The 21,993-nt window shown below is 46.6% G+C and overlaps 3 protein-coding genes across 6 annotated transcripts; all 3 read left to right on the plus strand.

Moving 5' to 3' along the window:
• The first annotated feature begins 7,248 nt into the window (after positions 1-7,248).
• Positions 7,249-10,036, plus strand: LOC127292824 (uncharacterized). Its single transcript, XM_051322323.2, has 5 exons — positions 7,249-7,948; positions 8,056-8,214; positions 8,304-8,402; positions 9,432-9,539; positions 9,643-10,036. Exons 1-5 carry the CDS (start codon positions 7,433-7,435, stop codon positions 9,838-9,840), a joined length of 1,080 nt encoding a protein of 359 aa, XP_051178283.1. The 5' UTR covers positions 7,249-7,432; the 3' UTR covers positions 9,841-10,036.
• Positions 10,037-10,355: 319 nt separating this feature from the next.
• Positions 10,356-16,267, plus strand: LOC127292826 (transcriptional adapter ADA2). Of its 4 annotated transcripts, none has more exons than XM_051322324.2 (12): positions 10,356-10,681; positions 10,775-11,012; positions 11,617-11,682; positions 11,756-11,881; positions 11,957-12,032; positions 13,486-13,552; positions 13,636-13,694; positions 13,778-13,858; positions 14,327-14,549; positions 14,862-15,072; positions 15,248-15,562; positions 15,654-16,267. In XM_051322324.2, exons 1-12 carry the CDS (start codon positions 10,629-10,631, stop codon positions 15,858-15,860), a joined length of 1,722 nt encoding a protein of 573 aa, XP_051178284.1. In that variant the 5' UTR covers positions 10,356-10,628; the 3' UTR covers positions 15,861-16,267. The 4 variants fall into 4 exon arrangements, with proteins under 4 accessions (XP_051178284.1, XP_051178285.1, XP_051178286.1 ...); XM_051322325.2 differs by having other exon boundaries at positions 13,636-13,691; XM_051322326.1 differs by having other exon boundaries at positions 10,357-10,681; positions 13,793-13,858.
• Positions 16,268-16,764: 497 nt separating this feature from the next.
• Positions 16,765-19,433, plus strand: LOC127292827 (protein STRICTOSIDINE SYNTHASE-LIKE 3). Its single transcript, XM_051322328.2, has 3 exons — positions 16,765-17,492; positions 18,421-18,588; positions 18,675-19,433. The coding sequence occupies exons 1-3, from the start codon at positions 16,876-16,878 to the stop codon at positions 19,084-19,086; spliced, it is 1,197 nt and encodes a 398-aa protein (XP_051178288.1). The 5' UTR covers positions 16,765-16,875; the 3' UTR covers positions 19,087-19,433.
• Positions 19,434-21,993: the final 2,560 nt, after the last annotated feature.

The following is a 21,993-nucleotide window of genomic DNA, read 5'->3' on the forward strand; positions in this document are numbered from 1 at the left end:
AACAGTAATAAACAAGTATTGCAGTAGATTGTATTCAATGTAAAAGAATAGGACCGGGGTCCACAGTTCACTAGAGGTGTCTCTCCCATAAGATAAATAGCATGTTGGGTGAACAAATTACAGTCGGGCAATTGACAAATAAAGAAGGCATAACAATGCACATACAAATATCATGATGAGTACTATGGGATTTAATCAGGGCATTATGACAAAGTACATAGACCGCCATCCAGCATGCATCTATGCCTAAAAAGTCCACTTTCAGGTTATCATCCGAACCCCTTCCGGTATTAAGTTGCAAGCAACAGACAATTGCATTAAGTATGGTGCGTAATGTAATCAACACAAATATCCTTAGACAAAGCATCGATGTTTTATCCCTAGTGGCAACAGCACATCCACAACCTTAGAACTTTCTCACACTGTCCTGCATTTAATGGAGGCATGAACCCACTATCGAGCATAAATACTCCCTCTTGGAGTCACAAGTATCAACTTGGCCAGAGCCTCTACTAGCAACGGAGAGCATGCAAGAACATAAACAACTCATATATGATAGATTGATAATCAACTTGACATAGTATTCAATATCCATCGGATCCCAACAAACACAACATGTAGGATTACAAAGAAACGATCTTGATCATGATAGGCAGCTCACAAGATCGAGCATGATAGCACAATTAGGAGAATACGACCATCTAGCTACTGCTATGGACCCATGGTCCAGGGGTGAACTACTCACACATCAATCCGGAGGCGATCATGGCGATGAAGAGACCTCCGGGAGATGGTTCCCCTCTCCGGCAGGGTGCCGGAGGCGATCTCCTGAATCCCCCGAGATGGGATTGGCGGCGGCGGTGTCTCTGTAAGGTTTTCCGTATCGTGGCTCTCGGTACTGGGGGTTTCGCGACGGAGGCTTTAATTAGGCGGAAGGGCGGAGTCGGGAGAGTCACGGGGGCCCCACACACTAGGGCCGCGCGGGCCCCTCTAGGCCGCGCCGCCCTAGTGTGGCGGCGCCCCGCGGCCCCACTTCGTCTCCCCTCCGATCTTCTGGAAGCTTCGTGCAAAAATAGGACCCTAGGCGTTGATTTCGTCCAATTCCGAGAATATTTCCTTACTAGGATTTCTGAAACCAAAAACAGCAGAAAAACAAAGAATCGGCTCTTCGGCATCTCGTCAATAGGTTAGTGCCGGAAAATGCATAATAACGACATATAATGTGTATAAAACATGTGAGTATCATCATAAAAGTAGCATGGAACATAAGAAATTATAGATACGTTTGGGACGTATCATGCGCCAATGAATTGTAGTCCACTTGGAAAGTCAGATCCTTGAGCGTCGCTGCGAGGCCTGCCACTGCCAGCTCGACTGCTTCTTTCTCAGTTAAACGAACCGAATAACATCGGTTCTTGATAGTTCTGAAACGCTGAATGTACTCAGACACCGTCTCTCCCCGCCTTTGCCGCACCTGCGTCAGATCGGCAATGCCAGCTTCGGTAGCTTCTGAGTGATATTGTACATGAAACTGCTCTTCCAGTTGCTTCCATGTCCGAACTGAATCTGGTGGCAACGAGGTGTACCACCCAAAAGCTGGACCCATGAGCGATTGCGCAAAGAACCTTACAAGTAGCGGGTCGGATGCTGAAACCATGCCCAACTGTGCCAAATATCGGCTCACATGCTCAATTGAGCTAGACCCTTCTGATCCACTGAACTTTGTGAAGTCAGGGAGCCGATACTTGGGCGGCAGCGGGATCAGGTCATATTCGTTGGGATACGGCTTGGAATAGCCGATTGCTCTCCTCTTTGGCAGGATACCGAACTGATCTCTCAGGATTGCACTGATTTGATCCATGGTATGAGCTGCAGGGGCTGAGCTTTCATGACTCGTTCCGGTGGCATATTTAGCTAGCCACGCCTGTTTCTCAGCGTCTACTCCAGAACTCCCTCCTGCTCCAGCAATCCCTCCTGCTGCAATCTGGTTCGTGTGCGCCCAGTTGTTGCAGTCCGGCACGTATGTGCACATGTATCCATGTGGGATCTCTTTGGGCGGCTCATACAAGAATTGGTAATCGCCAGGATCACCTCCAACCTTGTAGACGACGTATGCCGGTGAACCTTGTTGCTGTGGAGCTGCAAGCGTGAATGGCAGTTGCGGCCTGGTGTGGAACGGTATCTCTTCCTGGTGAGCCCCTAGGGCAGGTCCTGACGGAGAATACTGATGCTTCATGATTTCCTGAACCACATGAAGTGCAACACGCTCAAAAGCGTTCACTAGGCTCTCAGAATGACGATGTAGAGAATGAGCCACCATATAATTGGTTTCCTGGCGCAGGGCTCTGGTGCGCTCCTCCGAAGGAAGAGACAGATCTACTCCATCGAGCACGCCTTCGGGTGTGAATCCTTTGAACCTAATGCCATGTGAACGGGTTTTTTCGAAAGAGCCGATGAGATCGGCTTCGAAGAGAGCCTTAAGCTCATCATACTTCTTCTTGTGCTCTTCAGGCAGATCTTCGTACTTGACTGGTTTGCCTGACATCTCAGCTGCAGATGTTGACGTGGTTGCTGCAAATTGTCCCACCGGGCGTGCTAGAATGTGTTGCCTGCCAAAACCCACTGGCGAGCAGCGACGAGCAACACGAAGAGCCGGGAGGCTTCCAAGACTGCTGGTGGGCCTTGGTCCCTCGGTCGACGGCCCGCAATGCTCTGGCACACGTCCTGACGGTCGCAAGGGCGTGCCACCTGACCTATACCTGGTCAGGAAGGTGTTGGATCGCTTCGATTAGTTTCCTACATGGTAGACACGTAAACATTAAATGAGCCTCGATCGGCTCTCAGGTTACCCTGCTCATCGGCTCAAAGAGCCGATTGACCCATGGTTCATGTTAGATCTTGCAATAACATGGGTATCCTGCTTCATTAATATTAAGCTAAATCGATCTACGACAGTTTAGGGTTTTCACCGTATAACCGGAACATCCTACACGTAGTTGAGCCTAGCAGATACGAAAGATGATGGAAAACTAACCCTAAAAGAGGCCTAAAAACCAACATAGAGTCGATTCCCGGAACATCCCTTCTAGGATCGGTAAGCCATACCTAGCGCACTACCGGATCGTTCAACCCATTTGCAAGGCCTAACCATACGGATATCAAACTAATCCTTGCAGAACAAGGAGCAACTATAACGGATCAAATCTACTAAATAAAGATGAAGCAAGATGCCGCCCTTACACCTAAGATAGGTGTAAGGGCGGCTGGACATCGAGGGGCAGCATAGCTAAGCAAGCATATAAGAAAAGCATCGATGCAAGCCCCAAAACATCCACGATAAGCAGTGTTGCTCGCCATCAACAAGGCTTCAGTACGAGCAACACCAGACAACGAATAAACCTATACTGCCTAGATCGCAAGATGCGATCTAGGCATCATGATGCTTACCCGGAAGAAACCCTCGAAACAAGGGGTGGCGATGCGCCTAGATTGTGTTTGTTGTGAACGTGGTCGCCCTCCTTTCTCAATAACCCTAGGTACATATTTATAGTCCGTAGACTTTCTATCTTTGGAATACACCTAACCGTGTACGAGCTAAACTCTATCTCTTAATTCTAAACTAAGATGCAATCTATTATAATATACAGATACACGGGCAATCTAGCCCAAACTCTCGTGCAAGGCCGCTTCAGAGACGCTCCACGTGTATATCCTCCAAGCCCATCTCAATTACGGCCCATCTCCTGATTCGGCCAAAATCCGGTGATAACAGTTGTAAACAACAGACAATTGCATTAAGTATGGTGCGTAATGTAATCAACACAAATATCCTTAGACAAAGCATCGATGTTTTATCCCTAGTGGCAACAACACATCCACAACCTTAGAACTTTCTGTCACATCGTCCTGCATTTAATGGAGGCATGAACCCACTATCGAGCATAAATACTCCCTCTTGGAGTCACAAGTATCAACTTGGCCAGAGCCTCTACTAGCAACGGAGAGCATGCAAGAACATAAATAACATATATGATAGATTGATAATCAACTTGACATAGTATTCAATATCCATCGGATCCCAACAAACACAACATGTAAGATTACAAATAGACGATCTTGATCATGATAGGCAGCTCACAAGATCGAACATGATAGCACAATGAGGAGAAGACGACCATCTAGCTACTGCTATGGACCCATAGTCCAGGGGTGAACTACTCACACATCGATCCGGAGGCGATCATGGCGATGAAGAGACCTCCGGGAGATGATTCCCCTCTCCGGCAGGGTGCCGGAGGCGATCTCCTGAATCCCCCGAGATGGGATTGGCGGCGGCGGCGTCTCTGGAAGGTTTTCCGTATCGTGGCTCTCGGTACTGGGGGTTTCGCGACGAAGACTATATGTAGGCGGAAGGGCAGGTCAGGGGGCCACACGAGGGGCCCACACGCTAGGGCCGCGCGGCCAGGGGCTGGGCCGCGCCGCCCTATTGTGTGGCCACCTCATGGCCCCACTTCTTATCTCCTCCGGTCTTCTGGAAGCTTCGTGGAAAAATAGGCCCCTGGGCGTTGATTTCGTCCAATTCCGAGAATATTTCCTTACTAGGATTTCTGAAACCAAAAACAACAGAAAACAACAACTGGCTCTTCGGCATCTCGTCAATAGGTTAGTGCCGGAAAATGCATAATAATGACATATAATGTGTATAAAACATGTGAGTATCATCATAAAAGTAGCATGGAACATAAGAAATTATAGATACGTTTGGGACGTATCAATTGCAGTATTTGGAAACAAGGCCTAGGGATCATACTTTCACTAGTGGACACTCTCAACATTGATCACATAAATAAATAAGTTCTCTTCCTTTGTGCTACATATACTCTTGTTTGATAATGAACACCATTCGTTGTGTAGGGCTACAAGAGCACCTCAATGCCGGAGTTAACAAGCTCCACAACATTCGGTATTCATGTTTAAGTAACCTTAGAGCATACTAGATCTTTGCAATTTAAACCGAGTACTAACATAGCATACACACTGTCACCTTTACACTATGAAGGGGGAATAAATCACATCAATACTATCATAGTAATAATTAACTCCATAACCTACAAGAGATTATGATCATAACCTACGCCAAGTACTACACGATGCACACACTGTCACCATTACACCGTGAAGGAGGAATAGACTAATTTAATAACATCACAAGAGTAGCACATAGACTAATAGTGATACAAAACTCATATGAATCTCAATCATGTAAGGCAGCTCATGAGATCATTGTATTGAAGTACATAGGAGAGAGATTAACCACATAGCTACCGGTACAGCCCTTAGCCTCGATAGAGAACTACTCCCTCCTCATGGGAGACAGCAGCGGTGATGAAGATGGCGGTGGTGTCGATGGAGGAGCCTTCCGGGGGCACTTCCCCGTCCCGGCGGCGTGCCGGAACAGAGACTCCTGTCCCCCAGATCTTGACTTCGCGATGGCGGCGGCTCTGGAAGGTTTCTCGTACCGTGACTTTTTCGTCTCGAAGATTTAGGTCAGGGAGCTTTAAATAGGCGAAGAGGCGGAGTCGGAAGGGTTACGGAGGACCCACACAGTAGGGGGGCGCGCCTGGCTCCTTGGCTGCGCCGCCCTATTGTCTGGTGGCCCTGTGGCCCTCCTCTGGTCCCTCTCGGGTGTTCTGGAAGCTTCGTGGAATTCTAAGATGCTGGGCGTTGATTTCGTCCAATTCCGAGAATATTTCCTTACTAGGATTTCTGAAACCAAAAACAGCAGAAAACAGGAAAGTGTGAACAAAACATGTAGGTAATGTCATAAAACTAGCATGGAACATAAGAAATTATAGATACGTTGGAGACGTATCATGGTGCATGTGTGTGTCGGGGTGGGGGAGGAGGTCGTCGCTGATGCCCACGAGGTGCATTGTCCTAGTGGCCGGAGCGGCGACGGTGACAATGGTGAGAAAGAGGATGCTGGACGGGAAGACGGTGGATGTCATTGCCATTCCCATGGCGGAGGTCATCGCTGATGCCCACGAGGTGCGATATCCCAGTCCCGGGGCGGCATCGACGACAATAGCGAGAAAGAGGAAGATGAAAGGGACGACGATGGATGCCATTCACATGGCTGAGGTGAATCGTGATGGCAGAGAGGAACAAATTATTCTGTTTTATTATCGAAAGCATGATCTAGCGTACAAAAATCACAAGTTAGATTCAACACATAAAACTTGATAATAATAATAAGACCATACTTTTGGGACCAGTTTGGTTGTAGAGAGAAAAAATCGCTAGTATGGTTACTCGTGATCTCACATCCAGAGAGAAAAATCGCTAGCTTTCAAAGGAAGACCATTCACTCTACACCATTGTTGGAAGTTGCTCGAGCATCTAAGGAAATTGAGGGAGCAAGAGGCACCACCAAAGAAATGATCTACGCTATGTTTGAATTATGTAAGTGATGAAGACGGAGGAGCCAACAAAGGGAAGCCGGATGGGAACAAGAGGGCTAAGGAGAAGATCAAGGTTTAAGCCGAAGTAACAAATTGGGCTTCCAAGATCGATGAGTTCGTAAAGTCAAAGGAATGCATGACGCTCAAGACTTTGGAGTTAGAGAAATCCATGTGAGAGAAAAAGATAGTGATGAAGCAAGAAAGGTGGCAAGCAATTCATGAGTTGGAGGAGAGGAGGCTAGCTCTAGAAAAGAAGAAGACAATGGTGGACCTTGTTGCGGAGGAGAATAAAACAATGATGATGGATCCGAGCAACATGTATTCCTCACCAAACAATGGTGCCATATGAGGAAGCTCGAGATCATTACAAGGAGAAGGCTAGCTCGTGAAGATAGAGACAATGCTTCGGCAAGCGGTGGTGTCGCCGGAGGTGCTACCGTCGACAATGGTGTTGCTTGAGCCTTCTTTCATCATCATGCGGACAGATGATTGCATAAGGAAGATGTTTTTCTCATATTTTAGATGTTTGATGCCAACAAAAACAATACCGTATATTGTCGCACTTGCTGGCATATTCATGTTTCGTTTCACAGTTTTGGTATACAAAATCTAATGCGGCACGGTGGCCGACCCCCGTTCAAAACTTTGAATCCTCCCGAACGTGGCAGTACACAGTAGTAGTGAGCCCTGCTCTGCTCTGCTCGGCGTGCAGCAAAAGACGCCGACTCTGTCGTCATGGCAGGATCCCCTCTCCGAGGAAAAAAGCACGAGCGGGTCACACACACACACACAAAAAAAGCACCCGGCACGCACGCCGCACGACGCCATAATTGGTCCATTCGAATTTCGAACGCCGCCGGCCGCTCCCCTCTCCTCCCCATCCATCCACGCCAAACTACACACACACCAGACCGGCGAGACGAGACCCGAGCCGAGCGGCGGCAGCGCGGGACGCAGCACAGCAGGAGGAGATGAGGAAGGCGGCCGCGGCCTCGCGCTACGCCTCCTACGAGTCCCAATCCCCCTCCCCGTCCCCGCGCCGCGCCGGCGCCGGACCCGCACCCGCCGCCGCCGCATCGGGGACGCCGGTCCAGCAGAGCCGCGCGCTGGTGCCGGTCAGATCCGGCCGCGCCGACCTGCGCTGCCAGGCGCCGCCGCAGCCGCACGGCAACCTCGGCTCCGTGCTCCGGAGGCTCATCTCCATGGACAAGAAACCCAGCTCCAAGAACCTCCTCCCCGTCCCTCCCGCCCCCGCGAAGAACGGCGGCGGAGGGGGCAAGCTGCCGGCGCTGTCGCGGAAGCTATTCCAGAAGGCCCCGCCGGAGGGCAAGCGGAAGGCCCTCACGGAGGTCAAGAACAGCGGCAACGCCAACACGCGCACGCTCGCCACGGTGCTGCGCAGCGAGCGGGAGCTCCTCTCGCAGAGCAAGGAGCAGGAGGACGAGATCGCCGCGCTCCGCCGCCAGCTCCACCAGAAGGACACCGAGGTGTGCACATAGAGCTCCCCTTCCCCTCTCCACTCTCCCCCGCACCAGTCCGTGCCACCAATGGCCCGATGCAGTACGAACCAACAATCTGTCGGCTTGTTGAGCAGGTCGAGCGGCTCAAGGACCTGTGCCTGCGCCAGCGGGAGGAGATCAGGGCGCTCAAGGACGCCGTCCTGTTCCCGGACGCGCAGCCCGACCGCCACGTCCGGGACGAGATATCGACCCTCACCGGGCAGATCCAATGCCTTGCCGAGGAGCTCGCCCAGGCACGTCCTTGACGATTTTGGGAAGCATTCAAAATGGTATCTTTCAGTGCCAATCTAATGCTCGTCTGCTCTTGTTTCACTCTGAGCAGGTCAAGGCCGAGAAGAACACGTCAAGGTCATGTTTTGATGATGGATATTGTTCCTCCCCAAGTACGCCCGTGCTTAACGAGGAGACTGCCTTCTCTCTGGTATGATCGTTTGCTCTGTCATTCATGATAGTTTGCTCTGCCGTTCTGTTGAAACGATTGAGCGATGTCTATGCTACTGAGTTATTTGTATATAGGCTGCTTCAAAATTTTATTCGTCACTATTAGATGTTGCGTGTATCACCCTGTAAATTGCTTTTAGATTATTTTTCTTGAATTCAGCCTTATGTTCCATGCTAAAGTTTGCAAACAGAACATATAATTTCCACTATTAAATGGCCCTATCAAAGGTTTAACAGCCATTAAGCTATATAAATGACCCTTTATATCGGGGTAATGCATATGCTACATTTACCTTGCATTAAATGGCCTTTTAGGACGAAGGATTTCTTCAGAACCTTACTTTTGTATTATCACATTTCTTGTAACCACAAAGATTAGTTAATTTCATAATGTAGTTTATTATTGTTTCATAAGGTACCGGGACAACACAGAAACTGGCCAAACTTTCTTACTTATCGGTTCACACTAATGCGCTCATTTTCTCATGGACTTTGATGACTTAATCAGAATTCAGAACTACACCTCAGATCTCAATAGAGATATGTCAGAGTAACTTTATTCTACTGTCTAATGTTTTGGCCTGCCTGTTGTGCAAATACCTGCACAACACACTGTTAACAACTTCCTAATTGTTCTTTATGTTGTTTTGACTTATTTCATATTTTCAGTTCATACCCTTTATTCTTCCAAAGTGATATGTGAAAACCCTTTTTACACTGTTAAATCTGTAAAGACAGTCATTTACCTATGTTTCATGGTTAATTTGGGTAGTTAGTTTCAGAATCCAAGTTCCAAATCTTCTAAAGCCTTGTCGCTGCTGTAATTTGCAAACTATCTTTTGCAACAACAATAAGAACAAAAAACTCCCGACACAAATGAATCTTACATGGCTGCATGGGCTACCTATCTACCTAGTAGTATCTGTGCATACCGACTTATTAAACATATAATTTCACTTCGATTTGAGTGACTGATGATATCCATTATTGCTATTCTCTGTCATTGCAGGAGTGTAGCATCGGCGAAGCAGAGACGCCAAACTGTGGTAGCCCTGACGAAATGTTTGTCAAAGATCTTAATCCCTGCCTGACCCCTTTCTCCAAGAGCAGATCCGAGGTATCAGGGCTGGCTTCAGCACAATTTCCATCCATCTTTTCCCCTTAAGTTTGTGCTCAAGCTGCCACAGCATATTCCTCACCTCAACCATGAACTTTGCTAGGAATACGAGGAATCCTTGAGCTCCCAACGCAGCAACAGCAGCAAGGCCAGGCCGGCCCACCACCTCTCCTTCGGCTCGAGCCGAAGACCGATGTCGAAGAGCTCCGATCACCACAAGCCTACCTCAGGCACTGGGAGTAGCAGCAAGCGGCGAGTGCACAGATCCGACCAAGACAAGATCTACCAGAACCTATTTTAGTTTAGTCATGAATCGCCCAGAGATTGTGTGTGTGAGAGTTGTGTAATAACGTTGCTATGTGTGTGGTGTGGGGGTGAACAAGCAACGGTCATTACGATCTTGGTTGTGCTTTGGTTCTTGATGGTTGATAGCTGTCAGATGTATGAACCCTGATGGTTTGATGTTTCTTTCCAGAGAAATTCAGGTGTAATTTTCACCTCGAGATAGATGGAGGTTGGTTTTCAGAGAGTAGATGCAACCCATAAACAGAACATGATTTCTAGACTCAATATTTTGAAAGCTGGTCTCAGACAACTAGTGGCAGAATTCTGGACCAAATATTTCGACAACTAGTGGCAGAATTGTGGACCAAATATTTCCCTCTTCGTCTTGAGCAAAACACGCTTCTAGCTCTGAAGTTTCAAAGCGACGGCGAGAGTTCCCCGTTGTCTGGGCACGGACGGACGACAGCCGTCCGATGTCCAAGCTGGACGGTCCAGATCTGCCGCCGCCAGTATACTAGTCCGACTCAACTACTCGGTCTGATCTGTAGCTGTCCGGCGCTCACCAATGGTGGTCGTCTTCTCCCCGACTCCCCGCCCCAGCCAAATCCCAAACCCCGCCGCGGCGCAGATCCCCCAAATCCCCCAGCCCTAGTCCACGCTCCCCCGCTCGGATCAATCCCCCCCCGAATTCGATTCAGCTCGGATGCGGCCAGCGGCGGCGTAGCGGAACCCCCGGCGTCGAGCTAGGGTTAGGGTTTCGAGGGGTTTGCGAAGCTAGGGTTTGGCCCCCGGCCCCCGCCCGCGATGGGCCGGTCTCGCGGGGTGCCCAACTCCGGCGACGACGACACCAACCACAGGTCCCGCTACTCGCTGCCCCCCCTTCGCATTTCGCTTCTGCCTTGGCTACTAGCGAGTGGTGTAATGTAATGCGCGGCCGGTTTTTGCTGCAGGTCGAAGCGGAGGAGGGTTGCGTCGAGCGGGGATGCGTCGGACTCCCTCTCGGCGGCGTGCGGGGGAGCTGGCGACGGGAAGAAGGCGCTGTACCACTGCAACTACTGCAACAAGGACCTGTCGGGGAAGATCCGGATCAAGTGCTCCAAGTGCCCGGACTTCGACCTCTGTGTCGAGTGCTTCTCTGTTGGAGCTGAGGTCACTCCGCATCGGAGCAATCACCCCTACAGGGTCATGGTCAGTGTCCTAGCTTAGCTTGGTTTTCCTACTTGCCCACTGAATTGCAATTGGTGCACAAATGCATGCTTAACTGATTAGTGTCCAGAAGCAGCAGTAATAACCACTAGGGTCGAAGAGCAATCGAGTGATACCGCAATGGACTTAATATGCTGTTAATAACTTTGCCCCTAAAGCGTAGCATTCCACTTGTCATTTGGAATAGTAAATCTTTGGTGATTGCTACTTAGTCAAAAAGGCAGGACGCAAAAAAAATGCAGTATGAGTATGTGACACCCCAATGCCGAATCATCCCACACAAACACTATCTTTGCGCAATCCCATTGCACTCATGCTTCTATTCATGTTTACTTGGATACACTTATAAGCGTCCTTTAGCAGCACATGCGTTAACTCAGATTATATGTTTGGTTCTACATGGTTAGATAATCAACTATCTCTATTGTAATTGTCTATATGCGGTTTACTACATGTGCGCCCAGGTCATCCTGGAGACAGCTCTCATAAACAAAGAGAAGCGGCAAAAGAAAACAGTTTCTACCTTAGAACTTTAAATATTTATTAGTAAGTTGCATGCTTTAACTCAACTGAAATTATGCAACAGGACAACCTATCTTTTCCACTAATTTGTCCAGATTGGAATGCAGACGAGGAAATCCTTCTTCTAGAGGTACTTTCAGTGTCCATTTGTTCTGTTCATTTCTGACTTGTGGGTTCTGACTGCTTACCTGTTATTATTGAAGGGCATTGAAATGTATGGTCTGGGAAACTGGGCTGAAGTTGCAGAGCATGTTGGTACCAAGGGCAAGACACAATGCATTGATCATTATACAACTGCATACATGAACTCACCTTGTTATCCCCTTCCGGTAATCATTTTGTCAACCTGTTAATTTGTAGAGTTGAAAGTTGATACCTAATACAATACTACCTCATCATTGTAGGACATGTCTCATGTTAATGGCAAGAATAGAAAGGAACTTCTCGCCATGGCTAAAGTACAGGGTGAGAGTAAAAAAGGTGAGCAGTGATCACATATTTTTCAGGTGATAAAGAAAATCTATTTAGGCTGGAACAGGATATTATATGTTTTTCTTGAACATCTGAGTATTAGATCTTCTGGTGAGCGTAAGCTGGGTATGTATTTTGAAGGCTGACATACCTTACTACATATATTAATTGGTCGTGGGTGTGTGATGTTAGTGTCTCAGGTGGTTTAGCCGTTTAGGTTACATTACTTACATAGTTCTGGTCTTCAAGAATTCTTTCTATATCAGGATATTTAGTACTAGCGTTGTTTCTTTACTTCTGATATGTTAGCTGTTAATAACTATGAGCTAAATACCTGTGCTTAACTACGGATCAATAAATTAGATTGTCTCAGCATGTCAACCAGCTGTTCTTGTGCTCCATGGCACACTAGGCATGGTCTCATCTCTCGTTCAAGTCCTGTGTCGTGCAATTGTGGGCTTTTGTGGGAAACTGGGAGCCATTACCCTATATTTGTATTTTTAGATTTGGAGTCAGCGGATAAGGGATATGGACGCGGATCTTTCTTTCTTGTGGCATGCTGTAAATTACCTCAAATAGTTCTTCCAAAATCGTTGCTGCAACATCTTTTTTGTAGGGATCAAAGACAGTTGTGATTGATTAGCACCACTCCAAGGCTTCAATAGAGAAGTTTCTTGTTTGGTAATTAATGGAGCTGTTAGAATGTAAAATGAAAAGAATCATGTAGACATTGCTAGTTCACGGGTTTAAAGGCGTTGCTTAGGCGTGGCGACGCTTAGGCGTCAAGGCGCCCGCCCCCCCTCTGCCTTGGAAAATCGAGCGCTTTAGGCGCCTAGGCGTCTAAAGCACCCGCCTAGTCGTTGCTTAGGCGTCAGGGCGCCCCCAACCCGCTCTAAGACGCCTTGACGCCTTCAAAACCATGCATATGAGAAAAAAGCATGAAGGATATTGGGAAGGCTAGCATCCCACATCTCCATGTTTATGGGTTACGTGGGCCTTGTCGGCTGTTCATTGTTTTCTTTTCTAGTTTTATTGCTTCAGTTTTCCGGAGGTACAGCGGTCCGAGCCAGTTAGCTATATATAAGTCGTTACTGTCGAATATCAATACTATATGTACATGTATGGGCCCCTAAATGGCATGGGCCTTGCTGTGGTGTAGGGGCGGAGAGTGAACGAACGACCACCAACTCAACATTTCATAAGTAGGAAAGAAAATGTGCCTGAATGCACAGAAGCACAGACATGAACACAAGAATCCACACAAATGCATGAGCTAATATAATGAAATAACAGAAACCTCCGGCAGGACACTATTCTGTCGGTAATGACTCTGAATGTGAGGATGCTAAGAAGTACTTTCTGCCCTGAGTAATGTCCTCCCTTACATAAAGAAGAATGACAGTAAAGACTTGATATGATATCTCACTATGTTTGTTTGTATATTTCCTCTTTCTATATATAGGAATTCCAGTGTTACCAGGGGATTGGACTCCTAAGGATGAGTCTCCATTTTCTCCACCCCGTGTCAAGTATGCTATTCTTGCTCTAGAATATTCATAACCATGCATCTGAACTTTGCAAGAGGTTAGTTACCAATTGTTGCCTTGCATAGGGTGGAAGATGCACTTCTAGAAGGTCCAGCCAGTCGATCACCTTCGCACATACCTGGTAGTATGTCTTCTAATTTGACTGATTCGATCCTAATATTTGTTTGTCCAGTCTCATTGAACATGATCCGGATTATGCTAATGCAGTTGAATCTGCTTCAGGTGCAAATAAGAAAGCTTCAACTGTTGGGCATTTCAAAGATGGTGCTAATCTAGCTAAAGTTGAAGGTACAGCCATAAATAAACTATCCATGGGTGATCAGATGGATGCATTAGGGTTATTTTCTGTTTTTCATTCATCATCAAGCATTGCCTTCATGTCAGTAAAGACATCCCTTTGTTGTTCTCAGATTAAGCGAAAATAAGACACTACTTAGCATGGCTTCCTTTCCCAAGTTGTTCACCTTTGTGATATGTTTGATCAAGTTTATTACCCTTTTAAAGAGATGACTTTACATATACAATCGTGGTCGGAAAAACCATTTTCCCTTTTATTTTAGAATTTTGTATTATGATCAAAATAAACCAAAGACAGATCTCTAGACAATGGTATCTGGAGTGTTTAGAAGCAAATCCTTTTTATTTATTTTACCATAATGAAACATACGTAGTTACGTACGCCGCACCTGTATTATTTCTTCAGATTCCTGCAATATCGTATATTGAATATTGGCCTGTTCAATTTGTATCTGCCAGATGGTCATATGGATAGAAGTATCGGCGTAAAAAAGCCCAGATGTTCTGCAGAAGAAGGGCCTTCGTTGACTGAATTGAGTGGATACAATGCAAAGAGGCATGAGTTTGACCCAGAGTATGATAATGATGCTGAACAAGCACTTGCAGAGATGGAATTTAAAGAAACTGATTCAGAAACCGATCGTGAACTGAAGCTACGTGTGTTGCGAATTTACTTGTCAAGGTTCGTCAACTGCAAAGAATGTTTGTTCGTAGTAAATAAAAGTAAATTCTGTTGTTGCAGTAGTTTATTCCTCTGGTTTGAGAAAGATCATCATGGCAACATCTTCTTATTGGTTCCTACTAATTAATATTCAGATGAAAAGGGCTCCATGTTTTTAGTGCTTAAGCTGCTAGTTGACTTGAACAAATGGTTCTGTTTGCATGACTTCATTAAAAGCTGCAACAGACCTTGCTGTTTAATAACCAATGAGTCTGCTAGAAGTTATAGAACCTTTTTTATGCTTCTCATCCTTTTGATTATTTTCCACCATAGGCTTGATGAAAGGAAAAGGAGAAAAGAGTTCATATTGGAAAGAAACTTACTGTACCCTAATCCTTTGGAGAAGGATCTTACAAATGAGGACAAGGAGGTTTACCATCGATACAAGGTCTTCATGCGTTTCCTTACTAAGGAGGAACATGAAGCCCTTGTTAGGAGTGTTATTGAAGAACGGAAAATCCGGAGGAGGATTCAAGAGCTTCAGGTGTTCTACTTTTCCCCAAAGTTCACATGGGCACATGTCCATATGTTTAGCTTGCCATTTTCTCTTACTACATTCAGATTCTCAACTAAGCAAACAGAATAGTTACAACTCGCTGTTACAGCATTTTTTGTGTGCAAGAATAATTCCTTACATTACTTTATTTTGTTCATGCCAGGAATGTCGTTCCGCTGGATGCCGTACACTGGCTGAAGCCAAGATACACATCGAGCAGAAGAGGAGAAAGGAGTATGGTATGAATGCTCAAAAAGCGAAGGAAAGTGGCCAGCTTATTCCAACTACTAAAGCAGTACACAAAACAAACCGGCCTATGAAAATTGAGACAGATGGGAATTTGGATCTAAAGAAAGGCAGTACAATTTTGGATTCTGGTGGTAGGGATTCTCCAAAAACCACAGGACATACAACCGCTAAACAATGGGATGATTGGGATATTGTTGGTCTTCCTGGGGAAGAGCTATTAAGTGCTAGTGTAAGAGCATTGCTTGTTTCTTCTTGATGTCGCCATTTACGTATTCTTGCAGCTCGTTAGAATAAACGAATTCTCTTCTTCTCTATTTCAGGAAAAACTTCTCTGCTGTCAGAACAGATTGCTACCTAGTCATTATCTGAAAATGCAGGAAGTATTGATGCAGGAGATGTTCAAGGGTAGTGTTGTCAAGAAGGAAGATGCTCATGTATTATTCAAAGTCGACCCTGCCAAAGTCGATACGGTTTATGATATGGTGACGAAAAAGCTGGGTAACAATGATGAGGCTCCAACCGTTTAGTTACGCATTTGGGTAGTGCCTGGTGTAAACTTCCCTCAGAACCAACTCTTGGTTTCTCATTCGCAGCATGATCGAGACTCAAGGGTAAGAATGGAGGCTATACTTACATTGACTTGGCTGTAGTGTTGAATTGAAATTCGTGCAAGATTTCCAAAGTACACAATAAGGCGTCCGAGCCAAATTGTAAAATTACAGTGGGAATGTGTAGCGTGAGTTTCCATTGCTGTTCAGTTTTAAGAGGATAGTTGTCGTTGCTGAGAGTGTACTGTGTCTGATGACGCGACATTGCCTTGTTGTAGGGTTTAGGGTCTGAAATGATGTACCATGTATGTAACCATTTGTTCTATTTCATGCCATTGTTCAGATACCAGACTTGAAGTATTACAGATATTCATGTTACCAAATTATTGTTGAGTGTTCATTCAAGATTATAATTTTGATGGCCTGCGTTTGTCAAGATTTCTTTTGTTTGTTGGTCAAGTTTGATCTTAGCTTCGCTCTTTGCGTTGTTGATTTGTGTATACTTGATTTGTTAAATATGTAGGAGAGGGAAAAGATTTTCAGTTCAGTTATAAATCTTTGCTGTAACTTTTACTACAGTAGGCAAGTTTAAAAAATGAAGACACTTTTGTCATGTCGATTCTGCGGAAAGAAAAGCAGGCAGTAGTTAGTTGTGTTCTTGTGCTCAGAGTGAATGCCGAAGGGAACAGTTCTTGATGGCGGCATGTGGCTTGTGCAGGGGAAGTTGATGGGTAGTTGGTGGCATGTGTGTTGGGAAGGGGGACACCTCGCGTCTGCCCTGCTCGCGCATCAAAATCACAGCGATGCAGGCAGATCGCTATCAGCAGCGACGCAACAAAGCCATGCCCATGACCCCTCCTGCTCCTGGCTGCTAAACCCCCACGTCCCACAGCTGGTGCGCGCGCGCGAGGTAGGCGGAGAGACCCACTCGTCGCGGACAAGGCGAGGCACCGCACGCAGAGGAAGCCAGCTAGAGCACGCAGAGAAGGAGAGGATGGTGTCGACGGGCGTGGTTGTCGCGGCGGCGGTGGTGGCGGCGCTGGCGGCGTTCTGCGGGACGGACCCGCTGCGGCTGGGCAGCATGGTGGACTTCCCGGGCTTCGAGGCGCACGTCGTGGAGCTCCCCGACGCGGCCGAGATGCCCCCGCACGCGGACGCCGCCGAGCGGCTCCGCGGCGCGGAGATCCGGTTCCGCGGCGAGGTGCAGGGCCCCGAGAGCGTCGCCTTCGACCCGCGCGGCCGCGGGCCCTACACGGGCGTCGCCGACGGCCGCGTCGTGCTCTGGGACGGCGCCCGCTGGGCCTACTTCGCGCACGCCTCCCCGAACTGGACCGCCGACCGCTGCGGCGGGCCCAAGGCGTCGCCCATGGAGTACCTGAGGGACGAGCACGTCTGCGGCCGCGCGCTCGGCATCCGGTTCGACAGGAGGACCGGCGACCTCTACATCGCCGACGCCTACTACGGGCTGTGCAAGGTCGGGCCCGACGGCGGGCTCGCCACGCCGCTCGCCGTCGAGGCCGAGGGCGTGCGCTTCAACTTCACCAACGACCTCGACCTTGACGCCGATGGCAACGTCTACTTCACCGACAGCAGCGTCCTCTACCAGAGAAGGTCCGCCCGTCATGCCCCATGCCCTTATCCTCTCCTCTGCTTTATTCAGCTTCATCTCATCGTATTGGTTTGCTTGCCCACTGTATCGTATCCGTTGCCTCACTTTTTACTACAAACTTGAGCAGACCTGCTGATTGAAATCATTAGCACCCTAGAACTGCCTCTAAAAAAAGACACTATAATTGGAAGCTTAGCTTGTGGTAGCTTGATTTGACAGTTACAGTGGTAATTGATGTAGCCCAGCATAGACACCATGGTATCCTCTGCTGACTTTTGAAGCTCTGACTGCATAGCTAGTATCTTTCTGAGAAAAGCTTAGCAACTTTCCGTAATGATTTGCATGGTGCTTAAAGCGGATGCACTATAATGCACGTGAAGGTGCGTGGATGCGCCTGAAACTTTTTCGTATTTTAATATTTTGCTATTGTTCCTCCTTAGAATTTTATACGATTGCTTTCGGAAAAGGAAGGCACTAGTAAACTTTGAAGCAATTGAAGGGCCTGTTGCTGTAAAATGCTTGCTTCAGCAATTCTGCTCTAGGAGGCACTCACGAGAAACAGAGGAAGTGTGCAAGCTTATCCTCATTTTTATGCTTAAAAGTTTCTTTTGATGACCTTTATTGAAATTTGTTCGTTCTTGTGACAATTTACGGGTCGTCCGAGAGATGCCAGGCTGGATGCTCTTGATCATGTAGATGTGCTGGCGTAGGAAAAGGAAGGCACTAGTAAACTTTGAAGTAATTGAAGGGCTTGTTTGCTGTGAAATGCTTACTTGCAGTAATTCTGCTCTAGGAGATACTCGTGAGAATTACTCTGTTTCTCTGCAGTATTTAATTATTAGTGTGGCAATTCATCTGCAGGAATTTCTTGGTCATGTAGATGTGCTAGCGGTGTTGGAACTAATTATCAGTATGACAATTCATCTGCAGGAATTTCATGCAGTTGGTTTTTGCCGGAGACCCCTCGGGCAGGCTCTTGAAATACGACCCGAAAACAAAGGAAACAACAGTTCTTCACCGAAACCTTCAATTTCCCAATGGGGTGAGCTTAAGCAAGGATGGGTCGTTCTTCGTCTTCTGCGAAGGATCTCGCGGAAGGTTCATATACTCTTCTCTCCATTTGGTTCAGGGACTCCCCCAATTCTACTGCATAGTCACTGATTATTGTGCCATTGCTGAGACAGGTTGAGCAGATACTGGCTGAAGGGTGAGAAGGCAGGAACCGTCGATCTCTTCGCCATCCTGCCTGGATTCCCAGACAATGTGAGGACCAACGAGAAAGGCGAGTTCTGGGTAGCAATCCATTGCCGGCGCAGTGTCTATGCCCGGCTCGTGAGTCGCCACATCCGGCTGAGGAAGTTCCTGCTCAGCCTCCCGATCCCCGCCAAGTTCCACTACCTGATGCAGATCGGCGGCAACCTGCACGCGCTGATCATCAAGTACAGCCCTGAGGGGGAGGTGCTCGACATCTTGGAGGACACGAAGGGGCAGGTGGTGAGAGCTGTAAGTGAAGTGGAGGAGAAGGATGGCAAACTCTGGATAGGATCCGTTCTCATGCCCTTCATTGCCGTCTTCGACTATGCCAATGAGTCCTAGCTGCCGGGTCAAAGAGTATGAGATCCACGAACGCCATTGCACACGCTTGTTGCTTGATCCAAATAAATGTGGTCTTGAAAAAATGTAGAATGGCTTGATGTTTCAGCCTTTCCCTAATGGTTGCCGTACCTCCCGGACATTTTTAGTCAGATCTTTTAGCACCTCACTTTGCCGAGTCCATATTTGTAAGTTTATTACTCCCTCTGACCTACATTACTTATTTTACTGTGTCTATTCGCTCGTTTCGGCGATAAGTAATACGGGTCGGAGGGAGTATCTGTTGGTTGTCCGTTTCAATTTCTGAAAAGAAATCTGTCTGTCCAATAGAGAGTGTTGTTAACTGTCCACTACCAGTGCAAGTTGTCAACTTATCATCATTGACTGAAACACTGAATCCTTTTCTGTCGTTGTTTCTCCTCCATAGTAATAATAATTAATTGTAAATATCTTATGTGGACATGTGATGTTTCTCTTATTATTTGTGTAGTAGTATGTTATTGAGTTCATGCTTTTCTTATGGATGCTAGTTTATTCATGCTTGAGAAATCATAGGTACTAAATAAACTCATACTTCTTGTACAAGGTGGTAGTTAGTTCATGCTTTTCTAGTTTTTTTTTTCATCTTCATGATTTCCACATTATATTCTGCCTTTATATAAGAAAGGATATACGTAAAAAAGGCAAACGATAGTAGAAACCTATTTCCACATTTGTGAACAGGAGACTCTTGGAGGTTTAGAATTAGCTGAGATATTGGAGAAAACCAAACATGTTTATTGGGTTAGTCTATTTTCTTTTCAACCACAGAGGATTTGAAAGTTGGGAAAATCTAGTTACAAACACACGGAGATTCGGGAAACGTGTCCCGCGGGCAGACCACGCACGTGGCACAAATAGGGATGAACGACAGGTCGTCTCGCCATATGTCTCTTTCTCTTAGAGCTTTGACAATTAGTGATTCTTAGCATGTTATCATAGACTAATTGGGGATGTGGCACCATATTAATTGAGGGAAAGCGAAAGTTCCTTGCCTACTGTAACCGGCTGTGTGGATCATGGAGGTATGGATGCTAATGTCGTTTACCTGCCTGGCACTATCGGCAAGGTTGTTCCTCTAGGTGATAAGGTTGTGGCATCCGGTTCATTGCGCTTGTTCATGGAGCTCATTTTGCCAAAAAAAAGAAAACTATGTGAAATCCTCTAACTTGGTTGGCTCTTGAAGGAAAATGCAATTAGGGACAATTAGGTGCTCGCTGCCGCATCTCTCCATTATTCTGAAGGATAAGCCTCTCATGGGGAGAAAGAAGAAGAGTGGTGTCACACAAAAGCCCTCCGCGGCCACTTGAGACTTGATGTATCGTTCTCATCTCTTCAAGTTGTCGTGTTGGATGTTCTTATTGATGGGGCTGACGTCCTTGCCGTGTTTCCGGTGGAGAGCGAATTTCAACTTTGAAAAATAAATTCCAGACTACATATACAATATCGTGAAATGGTAAGATATCTTAGCGAAGAATACCCCAGTTTTTCAGAGTCCATGTAAAGTTTTGTTCGTTGCTTCTCATGACTGTTGCTTATGTTTGTTCGGTCTGTTGAATGAAAAGTGTGACGTTAACTGTCAACCTGTGCAGGTTGTCATCTCTGATTGAATATGATCGGTGAGAGCAATTCATTTCCGGGAGAAATGGAAACATGTATAGGTAGCTGCTAACCAATGCTACAGATTCAAGCAGGACCAACAAAAAATAAACTAAATACGAGTGACGAGTGTACCATGAGGAAGTGGAGTTATCATATTGCCAGATTGTAGTAGTCTCCAATGGCATTAGGTTTAGTGTTTTTTTTTTTTGAAACGGGGCAAAAGATTTGCCCCAATCTATTAATTAAGAAGTAGAAGTTTTACATGGATATCATACATAGGTCCATACATAGAAATACAAGCATCACTCTCGCGGCATCATTTCACCCAATTTTTTGGTGCCCGCTATAACCCACACACGCCCTTCTTTCTTAATTTTGTCAAACACTACTTGAGGCGGTGCACTTTTGGTGCGAAATACCCTTGCGTTCCGTTCATTCCAAACCTCCCACAAGACCAGCAAGGTGAGAGAAGCCATTGCCCTGCGTCCACCCGCCATCATGTTCCACCAAGCGGCCATGTCCAGGTCCGTCCATTGCGTCGGTTGTGGTCCATGCAGCCCCATCCATTCCTTGATCAAGCCCCAAAGGCGGGTAGTGTAGCGACAATGCACGAGAAGATGATCGATGGTTTCTGTGCACTGCTTGCAAAGAGGGCAAAGCCCACAGTTGGGCCAACCGCGTTTAGCGAAACGGTCCGCCATCCAAATCCTATTTTGGTTAGCCAACCATGCGAAAAACTTCACCTTCAGACTCGAGATGGACACTCGACGGGGAAGACGAGGGAGAGCAAGTTGATGCCGCTACCGTTGTCCACCACCAGTGCAAGTTGTCATCATTGACCGAATCGCTGAAATCCTTTTCTCTCCTTGTTGTTCTCCTCCATAATAATAATAATTAATTGTAAATCTCTTATTTGGACTTGTGATGTTTCACTTATCATTAGTGCAGTATTAGTATGTTGTTGAGTTCATGCTTTTCTTATGGGTGCTAGTTCATTCATGCTTGAGATACCATAGGTACAGAATAAACTCATACTTCTTGTACAAGGTGGTAGTTACTTCATGCTTTTCTAGTTTTTTTTCATCTTCATGACTCCCACATTATATTCTGTCTTTTTACGTATCTTCTTCATTATATATAGGCTGATTGGCATATCACATGATAGTAGAAACCTATCACCGCATTTTTTAAACTGGAGACTCTTGGAGGTTTAGAGTTAGTTGAGATATTGGAGAAAACCAAACATGTTTATTGGGTTAGTCTTTTTTC

This window comes from Lolium perenne, chromosome 4 (genome assembly GCF_019359855.2).
Source record: "Lolium perenne isolate Kyuss_39 chromosome 4, Kyuss_2.0, whole genome shotgun sequence".
In the NCBI taxonomy this organism is placed as follows: Eukaryota; Viridiplantae; Streptophyta; class Magnoliopsida; order Poales; family Poaceae; genus Lolium; species Lolium perenne.